Raw genomic sequence first — 17714 nt, forward strand, 5'->3', positions numbered from 1 at the left:
CTGTCCCAGGATGCCTGACCCTAACTAGGCTCATGGGCGGTCCTCTGATTTAGTTCAACTCAAAAGGAAATTGGAGTTTCCTTCATTAAACAGTCCAAACTCACATTACACAATTTTACAACCAGTATCATCTTCACTCATTCATCTTATACAATAATTAGATGTAAACCTCATATCTGAGGCTATTATATAAACAGCGTTATGGTAATGTGGCCACACCGTCTCCCATGAGCTTCACCAAAATGTACCAAACGGACCAGTTCGTAGCTGGATTCTTCACCGATCTTTTATACCTTCTCCGGAACATGAACGTTGTTCGGACCTCAAGTTCTGTGAGGTGGAAGGAATTCCTTTGTTCTCTATGAAGATTCACTCTGTCTCTTATACTGTGTGGCCATGAGGAGATAATCTCCTGGAGGAATTTACATCCTCACTGACCACAGCAGCCTGGTTGAATGAGCAGAGAGAGGCAGGGAGAGGGGGGATGGTGCTTGCTGTACCCAAAGAGTGCAACGTCATGACAACCTGTATAGAAGGTCATGCCAGTACAGAGACATTGTTCTACTGCATGCTACATTTAGTATGTTCACTGATCAATAATTGATATGAGAGTAGGATGTAGGATGATATCTGCAGAATGGGAATGACTGTCTATCTGTATATATAGATATAGAGAGATAACACCTCCATTACTGCTGCTGCTGGCACACGCACAAGCACACGCACACACACACACACACACACACACACACACACACACACACACACACACACACACACACACACACACACACGCACGGACACACACACACGCACAGACACACACACACAGACACGCACGCACACACACACGCATGCAAAGAAACACACACACACACACACACACACACACACACACACACACACACACAGACACACACAGACACACACACACGCACGCACACACACACACGCACAGACACACACAGACACACACACGCGCACGCACAGACACACACACATGCGTGAATCACCAGGGGTGTATCTCCATACCCCTAAAGGCAGCTCAGAGCTTCCTAAGAGTGTGAAGCTGACATGAAAATATGTGTTTATGGATGCTTCCCAAATGACAATCTATTCCCTACGTAATGCACTACTTTATACCAGAGCCCTATGGCACCCTATTCCCTATATAGTGCACTACTTTATACCAGAGCCCAATGGCACCCTATTCTCTATATAGTGCACTACTTTATACCAGAGCCCTATGGCACCCTATTCTCTATATAGTGCACTACTTTAGACCAGAGCCCTATGGTACCCTATTCTCTATATAGTGCACTACTTTAGACCCTATTCCCTATGTCGTGCACTACTTTAGACCCTATTCTCCACATAGTACACTACTTTAGACCAGAGCATTATGCCCCCACCACTACTTTAGGGACTTGATTACCATTTGGCATGCATCCTAAATACACATCAGAGGAACATTGTCCTTGAAATGGGGGATACATGATCTGTAGTTGGCCTCTGTAGCCTTCAATCAGTTATGAGACAGGACAGTCATACCTCTTCCTGTATCCTTCAATCAGTTATGAGACAGGACAGTCATACCTCTCTTCCTGTAGCCTTCAATCAGTTATGAGACAGGACAGTCATACCTCTCTTCCTGTAGCCTTCAATCAGTTATGAGACAGGACAGTCATACCTCTCTTCCTGTAGCCTTCAACCAGTTATGAGACAGGACAGTCATACCTCTCTTCCTGTAGCCTTCAATCAGTTATGAGACAGGACAGTCGTACCTCTCTTCCTGTAGCCTTCAATCAGTTATGAGACAGGACAGTCGTACCTCTTGCAGGGACATTTGTCAGCAAGCAAGATAGTTACTGTACACCTTACTATATATGACATTTGTCATTGTTTTTGTTGTTGTTGTTGTTGTTGTTCCCTGTCCCTGAATAAGACATTGGGTGCTACAGTGCATCCAACCTTGGCTTTTCACACGTTACGAAATAAAGTTTAAAGAATAAATTAAGTTTAAAGACTCCAACACATAAATACCTGCATGTTTGAGTTATAAAAGACATAACCAGTGTTAGTTGTTGGAAGGGCCGTTTTAAAAAGACAAAGGATGTGTGTTGCAAATGGCACCTCATTTATATATTGTGCACCAGAGCTCAAAGGGTCAAACACAGTGCACTGTGCCTGTAGCAAGAGACTGTCTGTGATTACTGAATCAAGAGGCCAACATAACTGACTAGACTATTCTGTGATTACTGAATCAAGAGGCCAAACTAACTGACTAGACTGACTGTGATTACTGAATCAAGAGGCCAAACTAACTGACTAGACGGTCTGTGATTACTGAATCAAGAGGCCAAACTAACTGACTAGACTGCCTGTGATTACTGAATCAAGAAGCCAAACTAACTGACTAGACTGTCTGTGATTACTGAATCAAGAGGCCAAACTAACTGACTAGACTGTCTGTGATTACTGAATCAAGAGGCCAAACTAACTGACTAGACTGTCTGTGATTACTGAATCAAGAGGCCAAACTAACTGACTAGACTGTCTGTGATTACTGAATCAAGAGGCCAAACTAACTGACTAGACTGTCTGTGATTACTGAATCAAGAGGCCAAACTAACTGACTAGACTGTCTGTGATTACTGAATCAAGAGGCCAAACTAACTTACTAGACTGCCTGTGAATACTGAATCAAGAGGCCAAACTAACTGACTAGACTGTCTGTGATTACTGAATCAAGAGGCCAAACTAACTGACTAGACTGTCTGTGATTACTGAATCACGTGGCCAAACTAACTGACTAGACTGTCTGTGATTACTGAATCAAGAGGCCAAACTAACTGACTAGACTGTCTGTGATTACTGAATCAAGAGGCCAAACTAACTTACTAGACTGCCTGTGATTACGGAATCAAGAGGCCAAACTAACTGACTAGACTGACTGTGATTACGGAATCAAGAGGCCAAACTAACTGACTAGACTGACTGTGATTACTAGTGCTTCACTACTGCGTTACAAAGTGATGTAGAGAAACAGTGTGGTCTGTGTTACAGTCATTCACTACAACATGACAGAGTCCTGGCAGAGATACTACAGTGTGATCTTCTGGGGATCTTTCTTCCACTTGGAAAGAGATGTGTTGAAATGACCCACATTGACACTCTGGGATAAAAAATTCTCTCTCTCTCTCTCTCTCTCTCTCTCTCTCTCTCTCTCTCTCTCTCTCTCTCTCTCTCTCTCTCTCTCTCTCTCTCTCTCTCAGCAGTAGTGTTGAGTGTTAGTTAATAGGTGTGTTTTTATCCTTTCTTTTCCCAGGGGATCTTCCCAACCAGCTACGTTCACTTGAAGAAGGCCATTGTAACCAACAGAGGGTAAGAACCACTACATCAATTATAACAAACTGTTTTCTCTGCTGAGACAGAGGAGAGGAGAGAGGGATGGAGAAGAGGGGAGAGGGATGGAGGAGTGAGGAGGGGAGTGGAGAGGAGGGGAGTGGAGAGGAGAGGAGTGGAGGGGAGGGGAGTGGAGAGGAGAGGAGGGGAGAGATAAGGAGGGGAAATGAGAAAGGGGAGAGGAGAAAGGGATGAAGGAGAGGAGAGAGGGATGGAGGAGTGAGGAGGGGAGAGGAGAGGAGTGAGGAGGGGAGAGGCGAGGAGGAGAGAGGAATGGAGGAGAGAGGAGAGGAGAGGAGGTGAGAGGAGAAGATAGGAGAGAGGGATGGAGGGGAGAGGAGGGGAGAGGAGAGGGATGGAGAGGAGAGGAGAGGAGAGATGAGGAGAGGAGAGGAGAGGAGAGGAGAGGAGAGGAGAGGAGAGGAGAGGAGAGGAGAGGAGAGGAGAGGAGAATAATGGAGTCATCTAGCATGGTGGTACAGAGAAACTACAGTCATGACTAGTTAACAGTTATCTAGTGTGGTACAGGGAATCTACAGCTGTCCACATAATAATTCACATTTGCTATTGCTGCAGGATTATTTATTAGTTTATTTATTTTTTATTATTAGTCAAATTAAGATGTGCATCTGTAACAATGACCATAAGAGTTATCAGAGATAAATCTAGAGCCAGGCTAGACAGGATACAATGTATTTTCTTACTATATCTATGGCCAGGCTAGACAGGAAACAATATATTTTCTTATTCAATCTATGGCCAGGCTAGACAAGATACAATGTATTTTCTTACTATATCTATGGCCAGGCTAGACAGGAAACAATATATTTTCTTATTCAATCTATGGCCAGGCTAGAGAAGATACAGTATATAAGTATTGTATCAAAATCTGATGACTTATTGAGATCAGCAAAAGACTGTTTTGTATATTGAATTTTTAAATACGGCCCTTTTTTCCAATACGATTTTAAAACTCAAAATGCTTATTTTCTTGTTTTCATATCCCCTCAGGAGGGGTACTTGGAAATTGTAAAGGATTGTACATCCAATTAATTTGTCTCTTTGTGCATTTAATTAAATCCGTTATGCAAATTAAGACATCTGTTACTTCGATTAATATGACCTAAAATAAACGCTTTCAAAACATTATGCAAATTACATTTTAATCGATATTTTTTCCAATTGTTGGCCGTCTATTTGTAATGAAGATAATGTGGGCTTCATATTTTAGTTGTGGGTCAACTGTAAATCCTAAAAGATTACAGTTGACCCACAACACAATATTCTGTGTTGTTCTATGGGTAACGTAACTAATACATTCTACGAATTTGAGTTTGGAGAAAGGCAGGGATAGATAGAGAGAAGAGAGGGAAGAGAGAAGAGGAGGCAGGGATGGAGGGGGGAGAGTAGCGGTAGAGGGAAAGGGAGGGAGAGCGTGGCAGGGCAGGATAGGGAGGGAAAGAGAGGGAGATATAGATAAATAATGTCTCTCTACCTCTTCTCCTCCACTGTCTCTACCTCTTCCTCTTCTCCTCCACTGTCTCTCTTCCTCTTCCTCGTGTCCTCCACTGTCTCTCTACTCTTCCTCTTGTCCTCCACTGTCTCTTCCTCTTCTCCACTGTCTCTTCCTCTTCCTCTTCTCCTCCACTGTCTCTTCCTCTTCTCCTCCACTGTCTCTTCCTCTTCCTCTTCTCCTCCACTGTCTCTCTTCCTCTTCCTCTTCTCCTCCACTGTCTCTTCCTCTTCTCCTCCACTGTCTCTTCCTCTTCTCCTCCACTGTCTCTTCCTCTTCTCCTCCACTGTCTCTTCCTCTTCTCCTCCACTGTCTCTACCTCTTCCTCTTCTCCTCCACTGTCTCTTCCTCTTCTCCTCCACTGTCTCTTCCTCTTCTCCTCCACTGTCTCTTCCTCTTCTCCTCCACTGTCTCTTCCTCTTCTCCTCCACTGTCTCTTCCTCTTCTCCTCCACTGTCTCTTCCTCTTCTCCTCCACTGTCTCTTCCTCTTCTCCTCCACTGTCTCTTCCTCTTCTCCTCCACTGTCTCTTCCTCTTCTCCTCCACTGTCTCTTCCTCTTCTCCTCCACTGTCTCTTCCTCTTCCTCTTCTCCTCCACTGTCTCTCTACCTCTTCCTCTTCTCCTCCACTGTCTCTTCCTCTTCTCCTCCACTGTCTCTACCTCTTCTCCTCCACTGTCTCTTCCTCTTCTCCTCCACTGTCTCTTCCTCTTCTCCTCCACTGTCTCTTCCTCTACCTCTTCTCCTCCACTGTCTCTACGTCTTCTCCTCCACTGTCTCTACCTCTTCTCCTCCACTGTCTCTTCCTCTTCTCCTCCACTGTCTCTTCCTCTTCCTCTTCTCCTCCACTGTCTCTCTACCATCTTCTATACTGATCCCAGAAGTCAGTTCAGTTTTCTGTTCTAGATGCTGATCTATATGTATTGTGTCATCTACTGACACAATGATCTATATGTATTGTATGTGAATGTGCATTGGTCTAATAGATATCATGTAAGGCCTAGATTAGATTTGAGATGAGAACATGGCCCTGATGATTGATGTGTGATGCAATGGGTTCAGTATGACCCACAGCTCTTCTATGGAGATCCAGTTTGAAATACTATCTGTTTTCAGGTCAAAAAATGATCTGCACTTTATTGAGTCTGTTTGTGGTGTCAGATAGGTGGGGGTGGGGTTGGCATTTTTGGGGGGGACTATTTAGTTTCGCCGGGCCACACTTGCTCTTGCAAGAATCGCTAAAGTGTTTGAAAGAAAACAAATACTAACTGAACCCAGATTTGGTTTTACTTGGATGGTGGTTAAAGAGACATGAGCAGTTTAACCTTCAATTATGTACATTTTTGCCCCGTTTTTTTTAAACAACCAATGTACCGACCACGGTTCAATTATTTGAATGAGTTTTTTCTGTGTGAACACAATGCGCAGTTTCTCTAGAGATAAATTAGATCAAGCCAGAACTGTGTGATATAGTAGGGAATTGAAGCTTCTGTCAGATCTCCCCAAGGAGATGTGGAGTCAGGCGCAGGAGAAACAAGTCCCGAAGGAAAAGGGGCGTTTTATTAAAAAAGTTCAGAAGGAAAAGGGGCGTTTTATTAAACAAGTTCCGAAGGAAAAGGGCGTTTTATTAAACAAGTTCCGAAGGAAAAGGGGCGTTTTATTAAACAAGTTCTGAAGGAAAAGGGCGTTTTATTATACAAGTTCCGAAGGAAAAGGGGCGTTTTATTAAACAAGTTCTGAAGGAAAAGGGCGTTTTATTATACAAGTTCCGAAGGAAAAGGGCGTTTTATTATACAAGTTCCGAAGGAAAAGGGGCGTTTTATTAAACAAGTTCCGAAGGAAAAGGGGCGTTTTATTAAACAAGTTCTGAAGGAAAAGGGCGTTTTATTATACAAGTTCCGAAGGAAAAGGGCGTTTTATTAAACAAGTTCCGAAGGAAAAGGGGCGTTTTATTAAACAAGTTCTGAAGGAAAAGGGCGTTTTATTATACAAGTTCCGAAGGAAAAGGGCGTTTTATTAAAAAAGTTCAGAAGGAAAAGGGGCGTTTTATTAAACAAGTTCCGAAGGAAAAGGGCGTTTTATTATACAAGTTCCGTAGGAAAAGGGGCGTTTTATTAAACACGTTCAGAAGGAAAAGGGCGTTTTATTACACAAGTCCCGAAGGAAAAGGGTGTTTTATTACACAAGTCCCGAAGGAAAAGGGCGTTTTATTACACAAGTCCCGAAGGAAAAGGCCGTTTTATTACACACGTTCCGAAGGAAAAGGGCGTTTTATTAAACAGGTTCCGAAGGAAAAGGACGTTTTATTACACAAGTTCCCGAAGGAAAAGGGCGTTTTATTAAACAAGTTCCGAAGGAAAAGGGCGTTTTATTATACAAGTTCCGAAGGAAAAGGGCGTTTTATTAAACAAGTTCCGAAGGAAAAGGGCGTTTTATTAAACAGGTTCCGAAGGAAAAGGACGTTTTATTACACAAGTTCCCGAAGGAAAAGGGCGTTTTATTAAACAAGTTCCGAAGGAAAAGGGCGTTTTATTATACAAGTTCCGAAGGAAAAGGGCGTTTTATTAAACAAGTTCAAAATAACAAGACACCGGACTACAAAGTAGCCACAAAACCCCACTCAGATACAGTCCAGGGAAAACCCACCTGTTAAACATGAACTTAAAGAAGACGCAACCCAAAACTAATTGACAGTCAAACGAAAACAATTCCGCACAAAAACCCAAAGGAAATGTCGAGATTAAATACCACCCCCATAATTAACCAAAATGAAACCAGGTGAATCACAAACCAGACATAACCAAAAGAAAAGGAAAAAGGATCGGTGGCAGCTAGTAGACCGACGACGACGACCGCCGAGCACCGCCCGAACAGGAAGAGGAGCCACCTTCAGTAGCAGCTAGTAGACCGACGACGACGACCGCCGAGCACCGCCCGAACAGGGAGAGGAGCCACCTTCAGTAGCAGCTAGTAGACCGGCGACGACGACCGCCGAGCACCGCCCGAACAGGAAGAGGAGCCACCTTCAGTAGCAGCTAGTAGACCGACGACGACGACCGCCGAGCACCGCCCGAACAGGAAGAGGAGCCACCTTCAGTAGCAGCTAGTAGACCGGCGACGACGACCGCAGAGCACCGCCCGAACAGGGAGAGGAGCCACCTTCAGTAGCAGCTAGTAGACCGACGACGACGACCGCCGAGCACCGCCCGAACAGGGAGAGGAGCCACCTTCAGTAGCAGCTAGTAGACCGACGACGACGACCGCCGAGCACCGCCCGAACAGGAAGAGGAGCCACCTTCAGTAGCAGCTAGTAGACCGGCGACGACGACCGCAGAGCACCGCCCGAACAGGGAGAGGAGCCACCTTCAGTAGCAGCTAGTAGACCGGCGACGACGACCGCCGAGCGCCGCCCGAACAGGGAGAGGAGCCACCTTCAGTAGCAGCTAGTAGACCGGCGACGACGACCGCCGAGCACCGCCCGAACAGGGAGAGGAGCCACCTTCAGTAGCAGCTAGTAGACCGGCGACGACGACCGCCGAGCACCGCCCGAACAGGGAGAGGAGCCACAATCAGTAGCAGCTAGTAGACCGGCGACGACGACCGCCAAGCACCGCCCGAACAGGGAGAGGAGCCACCTTCAGTAGCAGCTAGTAGACCGGCGACGACGACCGCCGAGCACCGCCCGAACAGGGAGAGGAGCCACCATCAGTAGCAGCTAGTAGACCGGCGACGACGACCGCCGAGCACCGCCCGAACAGGGAGAGGAGCCACCTTCAGTAGCAGCTAGTAGACCGGCGACGACGACCGCCGAGCACCGCCCGAACAGGGAGAGGTGCCACCTTCAGTAGCAGCTAGTAGACCGGCGACGACGACCGCCGAGCACCGCCCGAACAGGGAGAGGAGCCACCTTCAGTAGCAGCTAGTAGACCGGCGACGACGACCGCCGAGCACCGCCCGAACAGGGAGAGGAGCCACCTTCAGTAGCAGCTAGTAGACCGGCGACGACGACCGCCGAGCACCGCCCGAACAGGAAGAGGAGCCACCTTCAGTAGCAGCTAGTAGACCGACGACGACGACCGCCGAGCACCGCCCGAACAGGGAGAGGAGCCACCTTCAGTAGCAGCTAGTAGACCGGCGACGACGACCGCCGAGCACCGCCCGAACAGGGAGAGGAGCCACCTTCAGTAGCAGCTAGTAGACCGGCGACGACGACCGCCGAGCACCGCCCGAACAGGGAGAGGAGACACCTTCAGTAGCAGCTAATAGACCGACGACGACGACCGCCGAGCACCGCCCGAACAGGGAGAGGAGCCACCTTCAGTAGCAGCTAGTAGACCGACGACGACGACCGACGAGCACCGCCCGAACAGGGAGAGGAGCCACCTTCAGTAGCTGCTAGTATACCGGCGACGACGACCTCCGAGCACCGCCCGAACAGGGAGAGGAGCCACCTTCAGTAGCAGCTAGTAGACCGGCGACGACGACCGCCGAGCGCCGCCCGAACAGGGAGAGGAGCCACCTTCAGTAGCAGCTAGTAGACCGGCGACGACGACCGCCGAGCGCCGCCCGAACAGGGAGAGGAGCCACCTTCAGTAGCAGCTAGTAGACCGGCGACGACGACCGCCGAGCGCCGCCCGAACAGGGAGAGGAGCCACCTTCAGTAGCAGCTAGTAGACCGGCGACGACGACCGCCGAGCGCCGCCCGAACAGGGAGAGGAGCCACCTTCAGTAGCAGCTAGTAGACCGGCGACGACGACCACCGAGCACCGCCCGAACAGGGAGAGGAGCCACCTTCAGTAGCAGTTAGTAGACCGGCGACGACGACCGCTGAGCACTGCCCGAACAGGGAGAGGAGCCACCTTCAGTAGCAGCTAGTAGACCGGCGACGACGACCGCCGAGCACCGCCCGAACAGGTAGAGGAGCCACCTTCAGTAGCAGCTATTAGACCGGCGACGACGACCGCCGACGACGACCGCCGAGCACCGCCCGAACAGGGAGAGGAGCCACCTTCAGTAGCAGCTAGTAGACCGGCGACGACGACCGCCGAGCACCGCCCGAACAGGGAGAGGAGCCACCTTCAGTAGCAGCTAGTAGACCGGCGACGACGACCGCCGAGCACCGCCCGAACAGGGAGAGGAGCCACCTTCAGTAGCAGCTAGTAGACCGGCGACGACGACCGCCGAGCACCGCCCGAACAGGGAGAGGAGCCACCTTCAGTAGCAGCTAGTAGACCGGCGACGACGACCGCCGAGCACCGCCCGAACAGGGAGAGGAGCCACCTTCAGTAGCAGCTATTAGACCGGCGACGACGACCGCCGAGCACCGCCCGAACAGGGAGAGGAGCCACCTTCAGTAGCAGCTAGTAGACCGGCGACGACGACCGCCGAGCACCGCCCGAACAGGGAGAGGAGCCACCTTCAGTAGCAGCTAGTAGACCGGCGACGACGACCGCCGAGCACCGCCCGAACAGGGAGAGGAGCCACCTTCAGTAGCAGCTAGTAGACCGGCGACGACGACCGCCGAGCACCGCCCGAACAGGGAGAGGAGCCACCTTCAGTAGCAGCTAGTAGACCGGCGACGACGACCGCCGAGCACCGCCCGAACAGGGAGAGGAGCCACCTTCAGTAGCAGCTAGTAGACCGGCGACGACGACCGCCGAGCACCGCCCGAACAGGGAGAGGAGCCACCTTCAGTAGCAGCTAGTAGACCGACGACGACGACCGCCGAGCACCGCCCGAACAGGGAGAGGAGCCACCTTCAGTAGCAGCTAGTAGACCGGCGACGACGACCGCCGAGCACCGCCCGAACAGGGAGAGGAGCCACCTTCAGTAGCAGCTAGTAGACCGGCGACAACGACCGCCGAGCGCCGCCCGAACAGGGAGAGGAGCCACCTTCGGAGGAAGTCGTGACAGTCTCCAACAGGCCAATATTCTACATAGTTTGACGCAGAAAATGTGGTAATTAACTACAATGACCATAATCCATTGCGCGCCTACTTGTCCAGTCTGCGCGGTGCAGACATGGAGACGGAGAGAAGAGACAGAAGAACAGCACAATGGAGAAATAGAGAGCAGTTGTTGCTTCGCGAGGTATCTCCACCTGAAAATACATGAGCTAAGTGATTGATAGTTGGTATTCAGCAGTCATAGTAGCATGCCTTATTTACTTTGAAGATCTACTAAAATAGTGATTTTTTTGTCAGGCAGCAGCTCTATAGAGACGAGATGATGACTTGGAATGAAATAATAAAGTAATCAAATAAAACAAATGTAAAATACAAAACTGAAAGATTTTAGTAAAGTGATGCGAATAAATGATGCTTAATACGCGATAAGCAGTAATGGACAGTCAACTACCATAATGTGACTTTTATTGTGTTATTCTGTGTTGTTACAGCATTCAGCCCACATAATGCATAGTACATTTAAATTCTAAAAGACCATTTTTGAAACTGAAATCGAGCCGACCTCAAAAAGCACTAGACATAAGTGATTGTGGAAAAGTCGTGCCTTTACTTCTGTTAATCTGATGACTGTTATTTATTGAATCAACTGTCGTTGTTTGATTGTTACCAGATTAAATTAATCATGTAACATTTAACTCATTAGGAAGTTGTTTTTAGGAGTTACCGTCTTCCGACTTAAACTCTGTAATGTCTTTACCTATAACATTCATAAAACAGTCAACATATTTATCATAACCTCTCATCATATCATCATTCTCAACAGTCGTAACCTCATGTATCTGCAAAAACCCCAGCCTTACTCATGATTCAGTACTACACAAATTGGTTAATTATTTACTAGCTAACTAAATAATAACAGGATAACATACACACTTAATAAATGACACAACGGTCCCTAACAGACTTTTACAATATGGTGGCTTTTTACGCAATGACATAGAGAGAGAGAGAGAGAGAGAGAGAGAGAGAGAGAGAGAGAGAGAGAGAGGAAAAGACACATATCATCGATACATTTCAGAACTATTCTCACAGTAATCATATAGTTTACACACGAACCAGCGCCCGTTCGGAATAAGAAATCATGAATGTATTTACGTGTGAATGCCTTTGTTCACTGAACCAGCCCTCCTTAGGAAGGTTGCAAGCTGAATAGCTCTGATTGTCTGAAAGGGGTCTCCCCTTTCCCGTCGTCTATTGTTGTTCCCTCTGGAAGATAGGCTAGCCAGCTGCGTCGACGGTTGCCATTGGGGTCATGAGAGTAGCATACTACGGTGATTTGAAAAGAGTAGTATGATGGTCCCTCTTAGATTCACTTTTCTCAATATCTGACTTAAGACAGCTAATCAGCTGTATTAGTGATTGTCTGGGAGATTAGCTTTTCACCTACACCTCGTGTTGATTATTGATTATTCATTATTCACTTTACACGCACAGCTGCAACCTGGCAATGTTCTGATCTCCTTTTGTTCATACTGTAGGGGAATAAATAGTCCCCTTCTCCTGTAATTTACAACAGGGTGTGAGCTGTCCATCCAGCAGCACCCCCCCAACCCTCTGAGAGGGCCTGGTTACTCTCTGGGTGGGCCTGGTTACTGTCTGAGTGGGCCTGGTTACTGTCTGAGTGGGCCTGGTTACTGTCTGAGTGGGCCTGGTTACTGTCTGAGTGGGCCTGGTTAGTGTTTGAGTGGGCCTGGTTACTGTCTGAGTGGGCCTGGTTACTGTCAGCCATTGCCAAGCTGATCTGACCCATTGTGATCCTCACAGGACATTCATGACAGTATGTTTTTCTAGTGGCTGTGGAGTCAGGGGGCCTGGAGCGGAGGCCCCTCTACTGAGACAGCATGTTCATCTCATTGTGTGTTACATTTTAGGGTTGGGAGATGCTAATCAGTTATAGGGATTGTGAGAGCGGAGTTGGTGAGGTAGGGAGTGAAGGGAGGCAGAGGGGGGGGGGGGGGGGGGGGGGGCAGAAATACAGATGGAGGGAGGGGAATGGGGAGAAGAAGGGACAGGGCAGAGAGAAGTAGGGAGGGGGACGGGAGAAGGATGGAGAGGGAATGAGGGAGAGGGGAGAGAGGAGAGAGGAGGGAGGAGGGAGGGGAATGGGGAGAAGAAGGGACAGGGCAGAGAGAAGTAGGGAGGGGGGCGAGAGAAGGATGGAGAGGGAATGAGGGAGAGGGGAGAGGGGAGAGAGGAGAGAGGAGGGAGGGGAATGGGGAGAAGAAGGGACAGGGCAGAGAGAAGTAGGGAGGGAGGCGAGAGAAGGATGGAGAGGGGAGAGGAGGGAGAGGGAATGAGGGAGAGGGGAGAGAGGAGGGAGAGGGGATAGAGGAGGGAGGGGAATGGGGAGAAGAAGGGACCGGGCAGAGAGAAGTAGTGAGGGGGGGCGAGAGGAGGATGGAGAGGGGAGAGAGGAGGATGGCGAGAGGAGAGAGGAGAGAGGAGGGAGAGGGAATGAGGGCGAGGGGAGAGAGGAGGGAGTGGAGAGGGAAGGAGGGAAGGGGGAGAGAAGGAGGGAGAGGGGGGAGAGAAGGAGGGAGAGGGGGAGAGAAGGAGGGAGAGGGGGAGAGAAGGAGGGAGAGGGGGAGAGAAGGAGGGAGAGGGGGAGAGAAGGAGGGAGAGGGAATGAGGGAGAGGGGGGAGAGAAGGAGGGTGGGGGAGAGAAGGAGGGTGAGGGGGTGAGAAGGAGGGAGAGGGAATGAGGGAGAGAAGAAGGTAAGGGGGAGAGAAGGAGGGAGAGGGGGGAGGGAAGGGGGGGGAGGAGGGAGATTATTATTACAACGCTAAATTCTCAGAAACCTGAAAACACTGAAAAAACCATCCAACCTGGAACTGAGTGAGTAATGTTTAGTCTGAAACTATATTTAATTTCCAAAAGCCAAGAAGAAAAAATACTTCATAAGGACTGAATGCTAAATTAATTCTGCCAAGCTTGATACAAATTCAATTAGCACTGACGTGTCAAGTGAGAGGTGTCAAAGCCCTTTAGCCCAACAATGGCAGGAGAGTCACACAGTCTACCCCAACCAAATGGAGAGGCCTTACAAGCTGCCTCCCGCTGTTCAGAGGTAATTAAAACACAATACCCTCTGTATTGCATGTAAATAATGATAAGGCAAGAAAAGATCACAAAATGGAGCTCCTTATGGAAAATCAAGAGACACTTTCTGTTGACAGTTCTAAAAGCGAGAACATCAGCAACTTAATCTTCCACACAGACCATCCCCTGGTACAGTGCTATATTAACCAGACCATCCCCTGGCATGACACAGTGATATATTAACCAGACCATCCCCTGGCATGACACAGTGCTATATTAATCAGACCATCCCCTGGCATGACACAGTGCTATATTTAACACAGACCATCCCCTGGTACAGTGTTATATTAACCAGACCATCCCCTGACACAGTGCTATATTAACCAGACCATCTCCTGGCACAGTGCTATATTAACCAGACCATCCCCTGGCACAGTGCTATATTAACCAGACCATCCCCTGGCACAGTGCTATATTAACCAGACCATCCCTGGCATGGCACAGTGATATATTAACCAGACCATCCCCTGGTATGACACAGTGCTATATTAACACAGACCAACCCCTGGCACAGTGCTATATTAACACAGACCATCCCCTGGCATGACACAGTGCTATATTTAACACAGACCATCCCCTGGCACAGTGCTATATTAACCAGACCATCCCCTGGCATGGCACAGTGTTATATTAACCAGACCATCTCCTGGCATGACACAGTGCTATATTAACACAGACCAACCCCTGGCACAGTGCTATATTAACACAGACCATCCCCTGGCACAGTGCTATATTAACACAGACCATCCCCTGGCATGACACAGTGCTATATTTAACACAGACCATCCCCTGGCACAGTGCTATATTAACACAGACCATCCCCTGGTACAGTGCTATATTAACCAGACCATCCCCTGGCATGGCACAGTGCTATATTAACACAGACCATCCCCTGGCATGACACTGCTATATTAACACAGACCATCCCCTGGCATGGCACAGGGCTATATTAACACAGACCATCCCCTGGTACAGTGCTATATTAACCAGACCATCCCTGGCATGGCACAGTGATATATTAACCAGACCATCCCCTGGTACAGTGCTATATTAACACAGACCAACCCCTGACACATTGTTATATTAACCAGACCATCCCCTGGCATGGCACAGTGCTATATTAACCAGACCATCCCCTGGCACAGTGCTATATTAACCAGACCATCCCCTGGCATGGCACAGTGATATATTAACCAGACCATCCCCTGGTACAGTGCTATATTAACACAGACCAACCCCTGACACATTGTTATATTAACCAGACCATCCCCTGGCATGGCACAGTGCTATATTAACCAGACCATCCCCTGGCACAGTGCTATATTAACCAGACCATCCCCTGGCATGGCACAGTGCTATATTAACCAGACCATCCCCTGGCATGACACAGTGCTATATTAACACAGACCAACCCCTGACACAGTGTTATATTAACCAGACCATCCCCTGGCACAGTGCTATATTAACACAGACCATCCCCTGGCACAGTGCTATATTAACACAGACCATCCCCTGGCACAGTGCTATATTAACCAGACCATCCCCTGGCATGGCACAGTGCTATATTAACCAGACCATCCCCTGGCATGGCACAGTGCTATATTAACACAAACCAACCCCTGACACAGTGTTATATTAACCAGACCATCCCCTGGTACAGTGCTATATTAACCAGACCATCCCCTGGTACAGTGCTATATTAACCAGACCATCCCCTGGCACAGTGCTATATTAACCAGACCATCCCCTGGCACAGTGATATATTAACCAGACCATCCCCTGGCACAGTGCTATATTAACCAGACCATCCCCTGGCACAGTACTATATTAACCAGACCATCCCCTGACATGGCACAGTGCTATATTAACCAGACCATCCCCTGGCACAGTGCTATATTAACCAGACCATCCCCTGGCATGACACAGTGCTATATTAACCAGACCATCCCCTGGCACAGTGCTATATTAACCAGACCATCCCCTGGCACAGTGCTATATTAACCAGACCATCCCCTGGCACAGTGCTATATTAACCAGACCATCCCCTGGCACAGTGCTATATTAAAACAGACCAGCCCCTGGCATGGCACAGTGCTATATTAACCAGACCATCACCTGGCACAGTGCTATATTAACACAGACCATCCCCTGGCATGGCACAGTGCTATATTAACCAGACCATCCCCTGGCACAGTGCTATATTAACACAGACCATCCCCTGGCACAGTGCTACATTAACACAGACCATCCCCTGGCATGGCACAGTGCTATATTAACCAGACCATCCCCTGGCACAGTGCTATATTAACACAGACCATCCCCTGGCACAGTGCTATATTAACCAGACCATCCCCTGGCATGGCACAGGGCTATATTAGCATACTACCCCTCTGTTAACTCAGGATACTAGACAACGAGGACTCTGAGTCAGCTAAAATAAATCGCTATAAGTCTGCAACAGTAATTTTACCTTTATTTAACTAGGCAAGTCAGTTAAGAACAAATTCTTATTTTCAATGACGGCCTAGGAACAGTGGGTTAACTGCCTTGTTCAGGGGCAGAACGACAGATTTTTACCTTGTCAGCTCGGGAACTTGACCTAGCAATCTTTTGGTTGCTGGACCAACGCTCTAACCACTAGACTACCTGCCACCCCCCTGGAACAGTAATGGTACAGGGCAACCCCCAACAGTTTCAGCTGAACTTTCACCTAATCAAAGAATTAGCCCAGCAGGAGAAGCTCTCCCTTGAGAAAGATACACCCCACCCCGAGCGGGTCAAACCAGACCTCTTCATTATATAAACCCACAGACGAGCCACCCCAAGCGGAAAGTCAACCTCCCAGCACAGAGTACTACTCCCTCATTGAAATGAAGGATACATTCACCCAGCTGGAGGTAAGGCAGGTGGAGCTGGAACAGCAGGTGATTACACTCCAGTCAGCACCGACCCAGACAACAGTCCAGCACAACAACACCCCCTTAACCAGACCCAGAGTGCTGGAGGTGGAGAGGAGAGAGACATGTCTGTACTCTGGACTGTTGTGAAACATCTTCAACAGGAGAAAGAACAGGAGCAGGAGATGAACAGAGCACTAGAGGAGAGGATCAGACTGCTGCAGTAGAGGGTGAGGGGGATAGCGTTTGACAGAGAACAACCCCCTAGAGAGATGGCCACCCCCGCAGAGGAGCCAGCAGAACAGCCCACAAAAGACCATAGCGTTGACATCACAGCAGAACAGACAAATGAAGAACCCCAAGCCCAGGGGATTCCAATCCCCCCTGTCAGCCACCCTGATAGCCCTCCTGACAACCCCCCACACACACTGAGGACATACACAAGACACAGATTGTTCTCCTTATGGACTCAAATGGGAAATATATACAAGAAAATAAAATAAACTCTGGTGTCCAAACACCCAGCGTGCCCTAGACCTTCTGTCTGAAGACCAATTAGGTTCACCCAGCGCGCCCTAGACCTTCTGTCTGAGGACCAACTAGGTTCACCCAGCCACATAATAATACACACAGGCACAAATTACCTGAGAGCACAGCAGGAAAGGGTGGCCATAGCACTGAAGGGAGTGATTGAAAAAGCTTCTATAACTTTCCCCAACGCACAGGTGGTTATCTCCACCCTGCTACCACGAAAAGACTTCCACCCTGCCACAATACAGCAGGTAAACGCAAGTATTTCCCGTGACTGTGCCTCAAAACCAAATGTTTACTTGG

The 17714-nt window shown here is 48.7% G+C and overlaps 1 protein-coding gene across 1 annotated transcript in view; it reads left to right on the top strand.

Moving 5' to 3' along the window:
• Window positions 1–17714, top strand: part of LOC110493302 (dedicator of cytokinesis protein 3) — a 348112-nt gene that overhangs the window by 135835 nt on the left and 194563 nt on the right. The window contains exon 4 of the mRNA XM_090206492.1: window positions 3329–3384. Coding sequence (XP_090062618.1) covers window positions 3329–3384 — 56 coding nt within the window. The remainder of the gene's footprint in view (window positions 1–3328; window positions 3385–17714) is intronic.

Source organism: Oncorhynchus mykiss, chromosome 17 (assembly GCF_057628025.1).
Source record: "Oncorhynchus mykiss isolate SJ-2025 chromosome 17, ASM5762802v1, whole genome shotgun sequence".
Classification (NCBI taxonomy): Eukaryota; Metazoa; Chordata; class Actinopteri; order Salmoniformes; family Salmonidae; genus Oncorhynchus; species Oncorhynchus mykiss.